The sequence below is a fragment of the Microtus oregoni genome, unplaced genomic scaffold (assembly GCF_018167655.1).
Source record: "Microtus oregoni isolate MIOR12 unplaced genomic scaffold, Mior012 000058F_ref0000040, whole genome shotgun sequence".
Lineage (NCBI taxonomy): Eukaryota > Metazoa > Chordata > Mammalia > Rodentia > Cricetidae > Microtus > Microtus oregoni.
Genome location: NW_024543834.1, coordinates 4,805,827 through 4,824,410, shown reverse-complemented (window position 1 = coordinate 4,824,410; position 18,584 = coordinate 4,805,827). Strand labels below are relative to the sequence as shown.

Below are 18,584 nucleotides of genomic sequence, written 5' to 3'. Positions count from 1 at the left end.
GACGCTTTATGGCTTCCCTTTGGCATGTCTGAGCTGCCATTGTCACTATTTCCGCTGGTGCAGGCTACCACCGAATAAGTAAGGATTAGTTAAGTACAGGCACCGGGATACAGTTGACACTCTGTTAGCAGAGGGGGCAGCTAAATGACCGACAGAAAGAAGAACCCTTATGTAGCATGGATACCCTGAATCATCATCATGCAACTGCTTTTGGAATTTTCCTTTTAATGTTTTTTGGATTGTATTTTCATGGGTAACTGAAGAACGCAAGCGTAATTGTAAATCTAAAAAGATATATATTATATGTGTGTGAGAAAGAGATCATTACTTGACTTTTAAGGCAATTTAAATTGTTTCTGAAGTATTAGAGTGTCTCTCTTTTCCCTGTATCTAAGCCCAGTGTCTCCTTCAGAAGTGTCGTACAGTTCGTCACGGCCATGTCTAATATACAGCATGAACACAGCACTTTGTTCTGGTATTTTCACTAGGAAATTTGTTACCTGGTTTTTAAAACAAAGCTTAGAGTGCTCCTTGAGAATTCATATGGAACAAATAATTCCCATTTATTAAGCACTCACAGTATTGAGCTTGCAGTTTAAATACATTACCAATCATTTACACAACAAACATGCAAAGGTAGTTTTACCTGGTTATGTAGATGAAGGAACTGAGTCTCAAAAGTTAAGTCACTTCAGTTTGTTCATAGCTAACGAGGGAAGGAGACGGAGTTCTCACCAGGAGTGGCCCCACCATAGCCTTGGGTTCTCGCCTCTCTGTCCTCAGAGATACTTGGGGTACCTGCCTCATCCTGTGCTGTTGGCCATGTGGCCCCTCTCCTCTGAACACGTCACTGTCTGTCTGAGGCTGCATTTCATTGTTAAGAAGCATGAGGCCCTGGGACCTGCTCGGGCCTGTTCGCTCCAGTACTGATCTTCGGTACTCAGTGAGAAATTCTGCCCTAGACCAGCAAACCTTCCACATCTTGGAATGGGAAGAAGGATGCTTCCCTGAAAATGGTTTCCCTGGAGCAATTCAGGAGCAGGAGAGAACATGTGGGAGAAACTCTTTGCCTGAGCCCTAGGGTGGAACTTTAGGAACTCCTGAAGCAAACTGAGAAGGAGATGGTCTCTGTTTGTCTTATAGCCTGATGCTTTTAGAAAGGAAAAAGAAACATGGCCCAGGTCTCTATCGTCTGTGACAGTGATGGCATGCTGACTGTGTTCTAAAGAGTGCGTTTCACCCTAACTGTTTAGTTTGGGTTTGTGGTTGTTTAAGACAGAGTCTGGTTGTGTAGCCCAGAATGGCCTTGAACTAGTGAGCCCAGTCCCTCATGTCCTACCATGCCTGACTCTGTCACACCAGCTCTGTTCACCGCAGCACCTTCACTGTCCCGGAACTGCTTTCCTGTGGTCTTGCTAAAGCTACCCAGGGCCTGCCAATGCTTGCTAACTGCAGGTTCCTGGGTCCTAGTCGCCAGAGCAGAGAGTGATAAATAGAGATTCTAGTATTGGCAGTACTACCATGGGGTGAGAATTTGAGACTGGGTCTATAAAGTCTTAGGAGCCTGAGCTCTCAGGACATCTGATGCCCCAGGGTGCCCTCTGCTTGTTCATGCCACAGAGGCCTGCACATCTCCTCCATGTCACCTTCTCCACAGGATAGACTAAAGGAGCACATTATGTACTCTCCAGGTGTGAGCCGCCATAAAGACCTTATTTCAGAATTGGAAGGAATTTTTGTTGTTGTTATTGTTTAATGTATCACAGTTGTGAGAGCTTTAATCCCCTCCAATGTTTTGCACATTTCTCTGTGAGGAGCAGCGCAGGCAGCAGCCCATGGGTGAGACTGACGACTGTGATGCTGACCAGATGCACAGCAGAGAACAAGCGGGAGCTAGGGGGTGAGGTGTTGAACATCTGCCGCTCTCTCTACAACACCAAGCAGATGCTGCCTGTGGAGGTGAGTGGACGCTGCGAGCGGCTTCCCCGGGATGGCCTCTTTCTTCTCAGCGCCCTCTCTTCTAGGCAGTTGTAGCTGTACTAGAACACTTAGCTTAAGCAATTCTAGTAAAGACCAATAATTTGTAATAGATCTCATGAGGAAGAGCAGCGCTGCAAGGATGCCTGGAAGGTGTTTTTTTCCTGCCAGCGCTCTGAGTTCCAGGGCATATCCCAGTGCAGTTCCCTCAGGAGGCCTTTTTATGGCCCATCCTGGCGGACGTTCTGAGGGAACTCAGTGACTCAGGTGTTGTCTGTCTAACCGAGCAAGCACTCTGATCTTTGCATACGTCATTGTGTCATTATAAGTCATTATAAGAACACGGGATAGTCACAGCAGTTCTCTCTGTAGCAGAGACAGCAGAGACTCGGCCACCTCCTTTGTCCCAATGACTTAAGTGTCATTGGAGTATTCGTAATACGTGCACCATGGAAACTTTGGTGTTTTCTGTTATAGTAGCCTGCTCTATGTCCACTCAGCAGTATACTGTTGGGGCAACTCATATTCTTAAATTTAAGCATTTGGATAATGCCATTAAATGAATTAATTGGTTTTGAGTTTCTGCCAGGTAAGGCATAAACTTGAAAGCAAAATTATAAATCTGGGCCTATAAATCCTCATTGTGATCACTCAAGAAAACCACTCTTACTTGAATGAACATTTAATGTTGTTTTCCAAATTTGGGACTGAGAAAGTGTTTTTGTTGAATTTTTAAAGGCTTATTTGTTTAAAGAACTCTTCCAACCACTGGAATGACAGAGGAATTCTATAAAATACTTAAAGTACCAGCAGCTAAAATAGTGTAGTGGAGTGTGTGTTTGGAGCTGTGTACCATGGCCCTCTTCATATGAGCTAAGGTGGAGCTCTGACCAATCAGGACCAAATGTCAAGACTGACCCTTAGCTGTTCTGTTGAATTGAATGTTGGTTAGAAAGGTCTGCGTAGGCTCTCGAGTTACTTCCTGGCAGTTCTGTCTCCACCACTGTGTCTCTAGCTCTAAGGCGGGGCTGAACCTCCCTGTGGGCTCCTAACCACCACGCCACCACTCATAGATCCAGACTTCTTGAGGTGGGAAGGGAGTGGATTAATTGCCGCTTCGGAGTAGGTTGCGACAGTCTCTGTCTAACTTGCTGGAGAGAAAAGTAGCTACTGAATGAGTGCTGTTGCCACTGACTGCTTCTTAAGCTCAGCCTCCTTCCTCATGTTGGGCATGCATATAAAAATGTTCCTTGCATGTCATGATTACAGGAGATTAGTAAATGATAAGCATTATTTTTATTGTTAAATGTGCTCAATAAAAAGTTAAAGTGTTACTAGGGAGAGAACGTAATTATTACAAAATAAAAGAGTCTTGAATTTATTTTACATTTCAAAGTTGCTCAGCTTAATCTCAGAGCTCCATAATAATTTTCTTCACCATGGTGCTAAGATTACCCACTCCTCAGTTATTTTATTCTGCCCACGGCTAATGACGTGTGTGCCCAGTTGTGACAGGGCCCTGAGGCGGACCCACCTCTTCCCTTGTCCCTGTTTCTCATCACCTACAAGCCTCATGATTACAGTTTTTTCTCTCCTCCATGACTTATCAGAGCACTTTTGTGTGTGTGTGATTTCACGCTGTTCCTCCTTCTACCTGCTTCTGTACAGCTATGATGGTTTTTCTTGTGAAAAATTACCAGCAAATGAAAATCATTGCTTTTCCAAAGTTGTGCATCCTGTGATTTTGCTAGCTGTGGCCAGTGCTTCTCAGTCTGTATCCATGGCAATATAAAAGTCTCCTCAAGAGCTGAGGGCGTGTGGGATAAGAAATGTAAACAAGATCATGGCATTCCTGAATGGACAGCTCTAAGTCCGCACTTTCTGTCAGCAGCCTGCCAGGAATTAGGGTCCCAGAGGCTGCTGGCTGCTGTGTGGAAGCAGGTCACCCAGATGAGCCTGGCTAAGCCCAGCTTGGGAACCTCAAGAGTGGTCATCCTTCCTCACAACTGAGCACTTTTGACGGTGCTGGGAGCTTGGTTTAAACTCTCCCATGACATCCAAACTATTTCCCTTTTACCTGCTTCTTCCTCAACCTCCTCTCATTAACAGGGCTAAAATGCCTTCTTTAAAGGGTTTTGGAACAAACCAAATGACATGGTGTGTACTAACGCCTGGCAAACATAGCAAGCAGGTGTTTCAGGTCAGAATCCCTGAGTCTCTGGGTGGAGGTGATAGATGGAGGCAGATTTTGCAGTCAGAAGTCAGATCTAGGCCCAGCCTTTCTTGAACAGCTCTGAAGACCAGGAGTCCATGGATAGCCCCATGCCCAGCACAGCCTTCACTGGTATGACACGTCAGAACCTACAACAGAGGGAGCAGACAGCTCCTCTGCATGTGTGAGCAACACACACCTGCACACAGTCCCTCTCAGGCTCTAAAACACCTATTGACACTGATCTGCTGAGTCCCTGCAGGTTGTATAAAGGCCAAAAGGGTGTCAGTGGACTGGTGTGACTTCCCTGGCAACACCAGGCCAAGGCTTATCCCTGAGCTTGGGCCTGCTTATGTGTCCCCTTTCAAGGCCTGTCTTTCTTATGATGTCGTGTCCTGACTGTCTGAACTGTGAAGTTGTCAGCTTCAGTGGTTTTGTGCTCTCTCTGCTGCTTGGTCTTCTTGTAGTTCCCTGTGTAAGTCTCTTAATTCATCTCTTGCAGTACAAGCCCTGGAGAAGATTAGCTAAGAGACTGTACATTCCTAAGTGGGTCACATAAACTGGCATCCTGTGTCCTCACAGTCCTTGCCTGGGCCATGTGCTATCTACCCTGCTTAGATTTTTATCACAAGGTAGAGTCATCTGGGAAGAGAAACCTTAAATGAGAAAACCTGTCAGATTGCCTAAAGGCAAGTCTGAGGGGCGTTTTCGTTTTCTTGATTAATGATTGATGAGAGGGTGCCATTCCTGAGCAGGTGGTCCTGGGTGGTAAAAGAAAGCAGGCTGAGCAAGTCAGCAGACTGCGCTCCTCCATGGTCTCCGCTTCAGTTCCTGGCTCCAGGTTCCTGCTCTAGCGCCCCTTTGTGGTGGACTGTAAGCTTTAGGATGAAATAAACTATTCCCATAGTCACCTTTGCTTATGGTTTTATCACAGCAATAGAAAGAAGCTGACACTATCTATTAATTGTCTTCTCAGATGGTGTCTGTGCTTTTCATTAAAAATTGTCATTTAGAGCTACAGTCAATAAAGAGTTAGTGTAAACATGAAACAATGAGGCTCTATGTCAATTAGTGATAGCTTATTGAATAAACAGCAGACATGAATGCCAAGAGAGACTCATTTATAAATTTTCAGTGTACCTTTAGAGCAGACGAAGCATTGTGCACCCTCACAGGGGGGCATATAGGTGAATAGAGAACTGCAGGAGAGAAGGTAATGAAGAGTACAGCGAGATGTAGAATGGAGGCTGAGCTCGGCAAGTCGGAGGTGCCTGTCATTGTGTAGGTGGAGACTGCTCATGTCCCAGCCACTCAGACCCAAATAATCACACAGAAACTATATTAATTGCAACCCTACTTGGCCAATAGCTCAGGCATATTCCTAGCTAATCCTTACATCTTAACCCATTTCTATTAATCTGTATATTGCCATGAGGCTGTGGCCTACCGTTTAAAGGTTCTGGTGGCATCTGTTTCCTTCGCCAGCTACATGGCATCTCCTCACTCCGCTTACTCTATATATCTCTGTTCAGATTTCCTGCCTGGCTTTACTGTGCTAAGCTATTGGCCAAAATAGGTTGTTTTTTTTTTTTCATGAAAAAGCACCACATATACAAAAGGACATCCCACATCAATTGTGTGTCGCTATTCTTGGGGAGATGTGAACCAGTGTGTACTTAGCCAGATAAGGAGCCAACAGCAGACCAATGATACCACTGACATCCAACTAGGTGAACCAGTGAGTTTTACTGGGGTGCTACTGGAGTGAGAGTGAGGGGTCACCTCCAGGAGCAGAAACTACTCTGGGCCAGCTGTATCCCTAAAAGCCCGCCCCAGTGGGTGGTAGTTCATGAAAGCAGAAACCCTGGAGCTCACTGCTCAACTTCAGGCAGCTCACCAGTTTGGAAACTGTCTCATTCAGTTGATCATCATTGCCTTCCCATCCTGGAATGCTGGGCAGGGATGCTGAGAGTGCCCTGGGTTTGGAATGTTCTCTGCTCTGCTGTGGTGTAGCGCATGCAGGGCTGTGACCCTTCATTCTTTTTCCAAAGTAGGCTTGCTTTAGTATAATGGGCCACACCGTTGTTTCTCTTTGGTCTAGTGTTCAGTTCTTTATGTCATAGATACAGTCAGGACACTTCAAGTAGCCAGCAGTCAAAACAGTTGTGTGTTTTCTGTCTCTTCGTTGTAAAGGATTGCCTTCTGTTACCTTATTCAGAGTTCTTTTCTCTGGGGACAGGTTCAGCAAATAGAATTAAAAACTAAGAATGAAATCCAGGTCTACACTTGTTCACTCTTTTGAACCACAGGTAGTTTTCAAAATGATGATGGAATATCTTAAATATATCAAGAATTCCATTTACTTTAGCATTAGAATTTTGAACATATTTTTAAAACATTGTCTGTGCCGATGTCCTTCATCTCAGTAGATAAGAACTAGATGTCGGCTTCATTAGTGGTGACAGCTGCCATGAAGTCTCTGCTGTGTGCTTAGCGCTGTGCATTTATATTAATTCTCAGGTACACAGCAAAAACTGCAAAACAAATACAGTTGGCTCCATTTTATTTATAGGGAAAACAGGGCTTTGAGAATTAGAATAAATTGTAGCACTAGATCTGTGCTGCAATAGATAGTGAGTGTATCCTGCCACTCAAAGTGATATTATACACAGATAGACCTGGAAAGATGGCCACAGCTTACCAGGAAGGGAATGACATGGACAGCAGCTCTGTCACACAAACATGCACGCACGCACACACACACACACACACACACACACACACACACACGTACACACATATACACATCCATATACATATAACCATAAAAACACACACATATACATACACAATATAAGCACAAATACATAGATACATATATGTACAAATATAACAACACATATAGACACATACATAGAAACAAATATAAACACACATATACACACATACATACACAAATATAAACCCACAATGAATACACAAATATAAACACATACATATACACACATACACACATATATGCACAAACATAGCCACACATATGTATCCACATATACACAATAAGAGGCATGTGAAGGTGCATCCAGAAGTCGCAGCACAGGGTTGCACCTGTTTCCCTGAGTAGAACTCACCTCCTCTGTGATTTCAGGATGTGAAGGAACTGTGTATGCTGCTGTTGGACCAGTCCCTACTGCTCCCGTCCCTGAAGCTTCTGTTGGAGAGTGGAGATGAGAGTCTACAGGCCATGGCCCTGCAGCAAATCTCAACTGTCACTAAGGTATACCCAGCTGATTTACTACTGCTCTTGTTTAAAAAAGTAAATGAGTGCATTTATCCTCATTAACAATAACCATGATCAATTTCCAGCTGCTTTATATATAGTATTCTTTGACTATAGCAGGTGCCTCTCTTCTATCCAGGCAGTGTATGCTTGGATTCATAGGCAGTTCCTGAGCCTCTCCCATGATCCAGGCTCTAGATGACTGCTGAGAACACAGACACATGTGACAAACATCTTTACAGAGAAACAGCAAACAGCATCTCAGTAGCATGAACCAGTGGCCCGGGTGCCTTGCTGCTTGGGATTTGGGTCTGGAAAAATTTGATCTGCTTGAGGCTGGCTTCCATCTCCTGGGTTGTGTGTGGTAGCTGCTCACAGACAGAAACATTTCCCAGCAGCACACACTGCCAACATCTGAAGTCCAGAACTGTGGTCCTCTGGAACCTGAGCCTCAGCAGAAGCAGCGTTTGACCTTGAAAACAAGCGTGCTTAAGTCACCTTTGGAGATTCCTCCCACAAGGCTGGCTGTCTTGTGATGACTGAGGAAAGCAGCGATCTCTCTCTTCCTCTTAAGATGTGCAGTCTTCAGTTAAATAGCTCAGGGCTGTGTTATAGCAAATTCTCATCAAATGATCCTTCCCCAAAGCCTTCTCTACAGACATCCTTGTTTCACGTGAGCATTGTGTTCACGTTCATGTACACACAGAGATGCAAGTGGACTCTATCATTTTACTGTCTGCTGTCTCCCTGTTAACAAGATGTCTTCTGGGGAGCAGAGAGAAGGGAGTTGTAGAACAGAGGTCTGTGCTGGCTGCAGAAGACAGCTAAGAAATAGAAGAAAAGATGGTGTTGATAAAATGTTTTATTAATGCAAAGTACCCAAATGTTACATACATTGGATCTGACAACGGTCATTGAAGATCCGTTGCTTTTGATCAGTTTTATTCTTGAAGTAGTATAAGACTGTCTGCAGAGACTTTGGAATGGCTGCCCTTTGTCACTGATGCTGGCAGGACCTTTGGGCTGCCTGACTGAAGTACTTGGGGGTTGATCTCTTGCTAGCCTCCCATCTCCTTGCTGGTGGGAATATTTCTTGTATCTTCACTAAAATTGAGAATTATAATGAGTTTTTTCTGAGGCTTTTTTTTTTCTTGTAAACCCAGGAAGATAGGACTGGACCAAATCAGTCTGACCGTGATTCTCCATCACATCCTCCTCCATCAACTATCAAAATCAGAAAGTAAATGAGAACTATATGGCACTAGTGGGGCTCCTCCGTAAGAAGGTCCTCAGAGCTTGTGAGGTGCCACATCATGTTAAGACTCCGAGTTCACAACTGCTCTGTATGCTATGGGGAGTTTCCTTGGGGCCATGAAGCTGGGACCAGCCAGTGGTGCCCATCAGGCTTGAGACTGAAAGCCACACGTCTAAATTGTCTCACTTGCTATGTGGAGACACTCGCGTTTAGAAATTCGGTCATAAGAGTCTACCTTAAGGTGTGGGTATATTAGGGCAGCCTACTGTTCGCCTAAATTTACATCACCAAAATGTACATGTCTGGGCATCCTCAGACATGCTACATGTTCTGCATACTCTTATATTCAGTTGTAGGAAATGTATAATAAGGTCTCCGATCCTTGTCACCCATCTTTCCCAAGGTAAAATATGATATAACTACAGCAATCACGACCAAGATTGTAAGCGTTGACATGGCCTATTGGCCTTTTTTCATCTTTCACTAGAACTCCCCACTTCTCTGTGTGTGGAATCTGTAGCAGGTGGGTCTCCTGTGAGAAGTGCCATGGTGTCTCTCTGCCACAGGCCTTCACTCTGCCCTCTGTAGCTGGAGAAACTTTGGCAACATTATCTGCTCTTCATCTCTGTAATTTTGTCATTTCAAGAGATCTGGATAAACGAATATGCAGTTACCATGGTCTGTCATTGTTCTTCAACCCTGAGAAAGGGTCATCTCATACATCCCTCAGAAAAGAGCATCAGCAGGCGATACTGTGTGCCCTGGCCTGCTGATTTTATATCATCCCTGGCTGCTGAGTGAGAACTAGAAACCTCTGCTGCTTCTCTTTGGTTCTGTCCATTAGTAAGGGCTAAGGTTCATCAATAACTTTAGTTTTCCCCTTATTGGTTGTTGATAGGAGTTCCTGTTGACATTAAAAAAATAACATCTGGCAAAGGGATCCTCTGACAGCAATTGGTCCACACAGTGCACAGCTATGAAAGGAGAAAGCCCTGCACTTGTTTGCTGGGAGCATGTATTATTTCGCTGTTCATTATCAGCTGCTGACAGCTTTATAGGTGCTCGCAGTTACAGTGAAGATGCTTAAGTGCTGGTGCTGGCTGCAGCTTTCCCTTCAACAGCGGGACCCACTTCTTTCTCTAAGCACTTCTGGAATGGCACACCTCTAGTCTTCAGTATGTGACCTTATTCAAGTAGGCAGAAGCTTCTATCCTGGGAAGCAAACAGTCTTTCCTGAGCTGGTATTGGTATCATCCTTGGTGATAGTCTGCTGGGTGACTTCTCCACCAGTCTTGGTCAGATTGAGAGCTTGCTCACAATGCAGTGCTCACCATGAAGGCTATTCCTTGGCATGCTTGAAGTTGATTTCCAGGTTCTATCTGTTTAGGTCAAAATCCCCAAAGATAGCAAATGTATTTTACTAGTCTTGTAAACTGAGATTATCTGTGTTTACTATTCCAGAAGCCTGGTGGCTCCTACCACTTATTATGTCCTCCTCTAGTGCTTCCCAGTCCCTCTGTCCCCCAGGCCATAGCCCAGACCCCTAGTGTAAAAGAGTAAACCATGTTTCTGACCTTACCAAGGGCCTCTTTCCTTTCACAGTGCCTGCGTCTCTCAAGTCCCACTTGCTGCCAGGTATGACAGAAAGAACAGCCCCTATCTCCTCAACAACCCTTCACTATTCACAAAGCTTCTGGGATGTGCTGCTCTGTTTTCACAGGGGAGACACTGAGTCACACAGCCAGTGAACAGCCAGGCCTAACATTCAAAGTCAGGCTAAGCCATGCTGCTTTAAAACATGTTGTGTAAGGTGCCTTCAAAGAAACGAGACTGTGGAATCACCCTGAAGTGTGTAGTAATGCTAGGGCTGAAAAAGATGGGATCGGAGCGGCCACTGAGTCACCCATCTAGATTTTCTTTGTAAGCCTCTTATTCCCCTGGGCTAGGGTCAAGCATGGCAGGGGACAGACCATTTCCCTAGCACTGGGCACTGTGCCATTGTGAGTGCCTTAAGCAAGACTTGCACCCTTTACCTTGTGCACATGGACCTTAGTCCTGCCCTGGGGAGTGACTCAGAGTGAGCGGGGCCCTTCTTCCCATGGCAGTACTTCACTGGTCTAGCCAATGTGTTCCTTTCATCTCAGCATCAAGGCACGAGAACCTGGCAGGCCATCCTGTGACAAGTGCCTGAGCTGGAGGGAGAACCTTAAAAGTGCTCAGAAGAGCCTTCATGGGTTGGTAAAACCCATTGAAACCAAGGATCCCAGCTCTCTTTGTCCCTCTAATGCCTCAGTTTCTCCAAGTTTCTCCCCAGTAGGAGTCCCTTTCATGTGGGATTGTTGTTGGTGTTGTCTCTCACTTTCGGTTCTGTTTTGCTGTAGTATGATAGTGGACACACGTGTGAGGGGCTTCATGACCTCCTCTGTGTCTACAGAGCCCTTCTTTGGTGTTGACCCTAATATCAGTTTTTTGTTTGTTTGTTTGTTCTTCCTCTCATGCAGCTGTCTTAATGATAAAGTCTGTGGAGCACATCACAGAGTCTGACTGCTTCCTCCTGGGCCAGAAAGCTGGTTCGCTCATTTTTGAACCCATTTGACTTCTATGCAGCCAGTTTTGAACCGCACCAGTGTCTGGTTGACCTGTGTTGTAGACAGACGTACTGAGCACTATGTGCTCCAGTGCTGTGTAAAGAGTGAAGACATTTGCAAGACATATGTAAAGATGAACCAAGATATCATCCATCACTCTGTTTAAATGGCATATCTCTAGGGCAGAGGGATTCAGAAACAACAGTGAATTGGAGCCCAAAGTCTAGCACTTTGCTCTATTCACAGCCACAAGCAGGCTGGAGTTCTCAAAGGGCCTCTCCCCATGTTTTTAGATAAACCTTATGGCTTAGCCAAAGCATGTTAGACGTTCTTCCAGATGTAGAACTCACGGTCTGCCGAGGAGGTGAGGTCAGAATGTCATGTTCAAATACAGGACACAGGCATTATCTTGCGAGTGTTCTCATTTGAAGTACACACTTGTGTACACTTTTTCTGCAATTGTAGGTTAATATTTTTAATAACTTACGTAGTGTTAGTGTTATGTGAAGAAGAGGCAAATGTGCTCCCTAAGTAAACAGTGAAACGTTAGTAATGATCTCTAAAGTCGCCAAGATGAAGCTCCATACGCATTACGCTGCTGGAGTGCAGCTTCCCTCTTTACTGTAATTACTCTTAGCTGATGGAGATCTATAAATTCAAAGGCTTGAATTCAGAGAAGGCTCATTATGTATTGTTGAGCAAGGAACTAAAGAAATAATGGTTGGAAGACAGTAATACTCTGTCTATAGCTATGCATTTCTTTCCCAAGAAACACAGAGTTTTATTTAGCCTCCAAAGCTGATCACCAACAGGAACACATGAAAGAGAGAAGCTTCTAGAAAATTCCTAATTCCTATTTGTCTGCTATAGCTTCAGCTGAACTGTACACTAGGTACTGTGCTAGGCACATGGAAGTTTGCTTACTGTCAGCCTCAGACCGTGTGCCTTCTTGATGGAACTTGGAGACTTGAGAGAGAGCTCCTGCAAGGCTACACAGACATTTAGAAACAGACCCAGGGCTGGAAATGATCTCTGCCACAAAGGACTGCCTCGCACCCTAAGTCATTTGTTTAGTGGGAAATGAGCCAACCCTTCAGACTTGGCTCATGCTTATTGTAATCATAGCCAAACTGAGACCCAGAACAATATTTTTTCCTTCAAGCCCATACTACACCGGCTAAGCTAATAGCAAGGATATGTGATTATCTAAGCCTGTATACAAAGACAAAGTCAATTCCTAGAGAACTTAAGACCATATTAAACATATTTTAAAAGTCAGAAAATTACACACAAATACTTTTTTGAGAAGTTAAAACTTAAATTTTAAAATAACTAAAGAAATTATAAGATAGTAACTGGTTTGCCAACACTATAAAAATATAAAAATCTCTGTATATGAAAATATAACAAAAATAGAAATTGCAAACAATAAGACAAAGTGTCTATTATAGTGAAGCCAGGGTTGGCACATAAGTCATAAGGAGACCCCAAATTCTATTAAATGAGTGGAGGTCCCAGTCCCTCTGTTAACAACAGTAAGAGTGGTGATAGGAAATATGTGGGGGAAATTTAATTCTGTAAATACACGAATCCAGAATAAAGAAGTCGTGAAATACCATTGCCTAGCTCCCAAATTAACACACCTCACTCAGGTACTGTGTGTGATGGCACCCGTAACAGTTCCCCGAGTTGGACAGCCTCAACAGCAGAGCCTGCTTTTCTTACAGTTCCAGAGATGAGCAGTCTGAAGTCAGAGCCATGGCCAGCTTGTTTTCTTCTGAGGCCTCTCTCTGTCGGGAGGTGACTGTTGTCAGGCATGTAACTGCCGGCTTTCCTGTGTGTCCTCAGCTTTGGTCCTCAAAAAGGCACTAATTATAGTGAAGCCAAGCCCTTCCTGGTGCCTCCAGCTCACCCCTTAGCCCTTATCACCTCTTGCGAGGCCTGGTCTCTAACTAAACCTACTCACTGCGTGTTGAGGGAGCTGCGGGCATCTTCCCACAGCCCGGCTCCTGGCCGCCTGGTTAGCTTATGCCCCGAAATAATTACATGGAAACTGTATTCTCTTAAATACTGCTTGGCCCATTAGTTCTAGCCTCTTAATGGCTAACTCTCATATCTTGCTTTAACCCATCTCTAATAATCTATGTAGCACCAGTCCTACCGGGAAAGATTCAGCATGTCTGACCTGGCGGCTTGCTTCATTGCGTCTGCCCCAGAGAGGAGAGCTATCGAGTCTGTCTGAGGCGTCTTACTTCACTTCCTCTTCCTCCCAGCATTCTGATCTGTTTACTCCACCCACCTATGTTCTAACCTATCAGGGCCAAGCAGTTTCTTTATTAATTAACCAATGACCTTCCTCCATTAACTGCGTGCAGTCTTTGGGTAGAAACTGGGCTCTGTGCAAGTTTAGAATGCAGGAAAGGGACACAACACAGTTCAACTCATAATGACCCAATATTATCTCTCCTAGAGATTTATAGTACGGAAAAGGCAAAGAAGAAAATATGTGCTTAGAATGTATCCCATGTAGTGCTTCAATAATCTCCATTTAAAACAGCTGAAATTCCTAGCAGAAGTTAAATAATGGTGACATCTTTTCAATAGGCTATTTTGCACCCATTAAAGAAAGCAAGTGTGAAAACCATAAAACCATTCTTATAATTCTTAGTGTTATTGAGAAGACTTGTATCATATGATCCCCTGTGAAAAGATTGTCTCAGTTCATAGCTCCTGGAAGGGGAGTGTGGACACCGTCTTGCTCTCTATGAAGACTGCTTTCTTTTCCAAAGTATTTTGCTTTCCTTTTGCTTTTTAATTTGAAGAAGAATAAGTGGTGAGGATACATGAGATGGAGGAAGAGAAACCGCCCTCGGTAGTAGACAGACCAGATCATTAAAGCTTTAGTTAGAATTGTAGACAAAGGCTTTCTGAGGCCTAACAAGTTAACACAATGCGGTTAGTGCCTAGAGTGTTGTGGCCAGTGCGGGGTGAAAGGAGAGCCTGGCTGCTACTGCTGATGAAAGACAAACAGGCAACAGGCGTGGGGAGAGGCGCTGACCTAATGCTGTGGCTGCTCATTTCCTTTCTGGTCGGCGCTTCTCTTTAAAGTAGTTAGAATGGATCAGACAAAAACCGTGTCTGTCGTTACTCTTGCTATAAGTGTGTGTGAGGGCACCCACGCTCCACAGAACAGTGTGGAGGTCACAGTACCACTTTTGGGTGTCAGCCAGGGATGGGACTGAGGTCGTCAGGTCTGGGAGGCAAGCTGTCACCCACTGAGCCATCTCATCACCCCTGTTCCTTTTTTACTTTTCAATATGGCCTTGAACTCACTATGTAGCCCAGGCTGGCCTTGAGCGTCTAATGTTCTGTCTTCCAACAGCTGGAATTACAGCTCCACCATGCTCAGATTTTGTTTACTTTTTCACTCTGCATGTTCCAGATATGCACAGAATGATTGTCTCCACAGCATTTTCCTTACAGAACACTATGCTGAAGCCGTTCTGTGCTTCTAAGAGCAGGCAGGAGGCCACGGGAGAAAATGAAATGAGGCAGTCACTACCATTTTCCCCACACTCCATCCTGAGAGGCAAGAGCAGAATCCCCGCAAGCCTTTCCCCACTCCCTGCCCACGACTCTTGGTCCTGACTCTCCTTTTCCTGGGGGCATCTCAGCGAGGAACACTGAACTCCAACAGGCCTCTGCTCCTCCTGCTCTCTCCCTGCTGGTCTCTGCAGTTCCCGGGAAGGCAGAACCCCACTCACCAGAAGCACGTGTGATGGATATCAGGTCCGGACAAGCAGTGGCAGGGACCAGCTGTGCCAGAGGAACTCTCTCCCTTCAGCTGAACCTATCTAGACACCAGCCTTGAACACTTACCTAGGACTTCTCACTCGACAGGCCTAGACTCAACCTTTCATCCAGGAGCTCTATCAGACATTGGACAGGGCCTGCTGGCATGCGGCTGTTTCCTAAAGGCTATGGTAGAGCCTTTATGTTGAAGGGTAAACCAGAAAATGACATGTGAAGTAGCCCCTAGGGCATGTGCTTGCACTCCGCACAGATAACCATGTGGAGTGAAACAGTAAGACCTCTGCCTGTGGGTGATCTATCCATTCACATCCTTATTCCGCAAATCCTGAGGTGCGACCGTCCTGTGGCCAGCCGCTCCGATCATGGGGGCTGCCTGAGTAGACACAAGCTATGGAGTCTCCACCCTGGAGAGGCTGCTGTTCTAGAAGGAAACCAAGAACAGACAAACTCAGAGCTGAGCTGCTGAGACAGACCCCATCACGAGGCGCCCACACAGTGTTCATTGTTATGTGAGGATACAGCTACCATAGCGGAGTCCTGTGGATGCCGAGAGCATGTCTCTGCAACTGTGCATGTGGTGGGGAGCAGGAGCTCCATGGGATGAAGATTGATGCTTGACAAGTGTGAAAAGCAGGGGTGGGCTTGCGCAGGGTGTGCTGAGTTAGAGAAACCACAGAGCTTACAGACACATGGGCACCCTATCAGGCCATGGTGGGAGCCCTCATAGGGCAAGAGAACCTGGCTCTTACACCAGTTACGTCTCCTGTATAGTATTTGCAAGCAATAAAAGCCCAAAGCCCAATAGAGATAAACTAGATATTTTACTAGGTCAAAGGTATCTGTGCATGAATTTGGAAAGCCCAAGCCAGATGTGGTTTGTACCTGTAACCCCAGCGCTCCAGAACCTGAGATAAGAGGGTTGCTGTGAATTCCAGTTTTAGGCCAGTTTGAGTTACATGTGAGATTCTGCCTCAAAACAAGTGTGTGAAATGAGAAGCCGGAGAAAGAGCCCTGAGGGCTTGGAGATGCCAGGATAGCAGCATCCAATGCCCTTAGGATCGGAGATTGATTTGCTGCCAAAATAGATCTTTATCACATATTTGTACAGTTTACAAAACTGTGACAGCATTTACTGAAGTCAGCTCGCTTGGCTATTTAACCGATGTGAACTGCACTGGGTAGTAAAATAGAAAAACTATGAAACCCTTGTACCCTCCACCATCCCCTGCAGTGGGGAACCAGAAAGGTCACCCCAGAATAGCAGGAAGAGGTGTGTGTCAGGTGTGTAGGGGGCTTGAAGGGAGGAAGGATGAGCCTGGCTAACAGCTTTAGAAAAGGTCACAAGAAAGTTGCACTGGAGCTGATGTTTATGTTGGGCTATGAACAATCCTGATGCATTGTTGATAAAGCCAGCAAATGTTATCATCTCTGCTTCTCTCAGTCTGCGCCAGGAGATAGTGTCTTCCTCCTCAGTACCTCCATCACAAACAGGTAGGAAGAAGCACACTGTGTAGAGTTTTGTGATAGAGTTGATCTAATTAATTATTTCGTTAATTAATTGACTTTGAATGCCACATAATTTTTGAGGTCCATACAACCACAGTTAAAACCTGCCATGACAGTGGATAGAACCAGCCATGCAATGGTCTCATGTTGCCAGAGGGCAGTAATGATTTCCGATATGCTATCCATGTTGACTCAGTTCTTTGCAAGAAGGAATGATAATCCAAAACAGTAAAAATGTAAATAAAGCAACAAAGCCATGGAGAGTCATGTGTAGACATGGAAGATGCGACCTGCGCCTCCCACGGCTTCAGTGAGAAGACTATCACCCACTGCCCCTCAGTGTCTTTCTGCTCACTCTCACAAGAGCAGGAATCAGGCTTTCTTACCCGGACAAGATTTGTCTTCATGTGGCTCTGCATTCAAGAGAGAATTGGGGTTAAAGAACATAGATGAAAAGACAAAGAAAATGGTAAATGTGGTTGTTAGGCTCGCTTGGACTTTAAAGGTGCAGACTGTGGTTCTACAACTTACTACAATGTTAAGCAAACATTTCTTGCACGTTAATTTCCGTACGTGTGAAACTGAGACATGAAAGTGCTGACTTCCCAGGCTGAACTGGAAGGGGGCTCCTTGAAGTGCTGCTTCTGCAGCATTAAACATGATGCATGGTTCAATATATGATTGTTGGAATAGTCAGGGCTCGAGCAAGGGTCTGGTGCATTGTCTGCTTGTGTTAAAAGGAAGCTGTGTCTGTCCATCTCTGACCTTCAAGGTGCTCACTTCCCCCCTGCACTGTTTGGCCTAGGTCACCTTCAGCTGGATGTGCATAATGCAGAAAGCCAGCAGACTGCATGTGACCACCTCGTGGAGAGCACAGGGAATTGTGGGAGATAAGGCTGCAAATGTCCACTCATGGGTTTCTTATTTCTTGAAGGTGGATGACTCCAATTGTGACCAGGAGCTGCTTGACTTGCTTGTGGATGCCAGGCTGTTGGTGAAATGTGTCTCCACACCCTTCTATCCACGTATTGTTGGTCACCTTGTGGCCACCAAGCAGCAAGGACGCTGGGATGCAGAGGAACTGGCTAGCCACCTGCAGGAGGCCGGATATGAAGTCGAAGCTGGGTCACTCCTTCTGGCTGTGCAGGGGACTCACCAGGCCTTCAGAACTTTCAGCACTGCCCTCAGCTCAGTGAGGCAGTGGGTGTGAGCACAGTTTCCCATGACCCTGCCCCTGGAGTGAGAGGCCGTCGGACCCTGAAGCAGAACATGTAGAAGTTACCTGTTCTCAGCATTTCTAACAGTCATGAATAAAGGCATATATAAGTGGCAAGCAGGTGCTCTTAAGTGCTTTCTTCCTCATACTGATGGGTTTGCATATTCTGTTATTACTGTTGAGTACTTTATTTTATTTTTGCCTTTTCTGGTTGGAACACAGTTAACTGAATCAGAAGCTATAGCTCAGAAAATGGGAAATGGTGGCATGTTGTGTGAGAGATCGTAGTATAGCCAGTGGCTTGGCCAGCTGTCGTAGGCTGGAGGATGAATAGTCCTGTGTTCAAGGCTCAAGATGGTCCAGTAGTCAACCTCCTCAAGCCTTGAAGATCAGTTGTATGAAGATCAGTGCTATATTATATAGCTCACAGAGTTAATGAGTATTGTATGAAGGTGTGTGTAGTAAGTCTTTCTCTGTCCTGCCAGCCAGCTCCCAAATAATGACATGGAGACTTCCGATTAATTATGAAAGGTTGACCTTAGTTTAGGGTTGTTTCTAACTAGCTCTTATAACTTAAATTAACCCATTTCTATTCATCTGTGAACTGCCATGTGGCTCATGGCTTTTATCTCTCCTCCTGTGTGTCCTGCTTCCTCTGCATCTGGCTGGTGCCTCCTGCTTTCTTCTTCCCAGAGCTTGCTGTCTGGAAGTCACACCTATACCTCCTGCCTAGCTAT

General features: G+C 45.2%; 1 protein-coding gene across 1 annotated transcript in view; it reads left to right on the top strand.

Annotated features, from left to right (window-relative positions):
* The window catches only part of Nbas (NBAS subunit of NRZ tethering complex), a 312,059-nt gene extending 294,100 nt beyond the window's left edge, over positions 1-17,959 (top strand). The window contains exons 50-52 of the mRNA XM_041639422.1: positions 1,821-1,959; positions 7,338-7,466; positions 17,566-17,959. Of these exons, the coding sequence (XP_041495356.1) occupies positions 1,821-1,959; positions 7,338-7,466; positions 17,566-17,841 (544 nt within the window). The 3' untranslated portion in view covers positions 17,842-17,959. The remainder of the gene's footprint in view (positions 1-1,820; positions 1,960-7,337; positions 7,467-17,565) is intronic.
* The last annotated feature ends 625 nt before the right edge of the window (positions 17,960-18,584 follow it).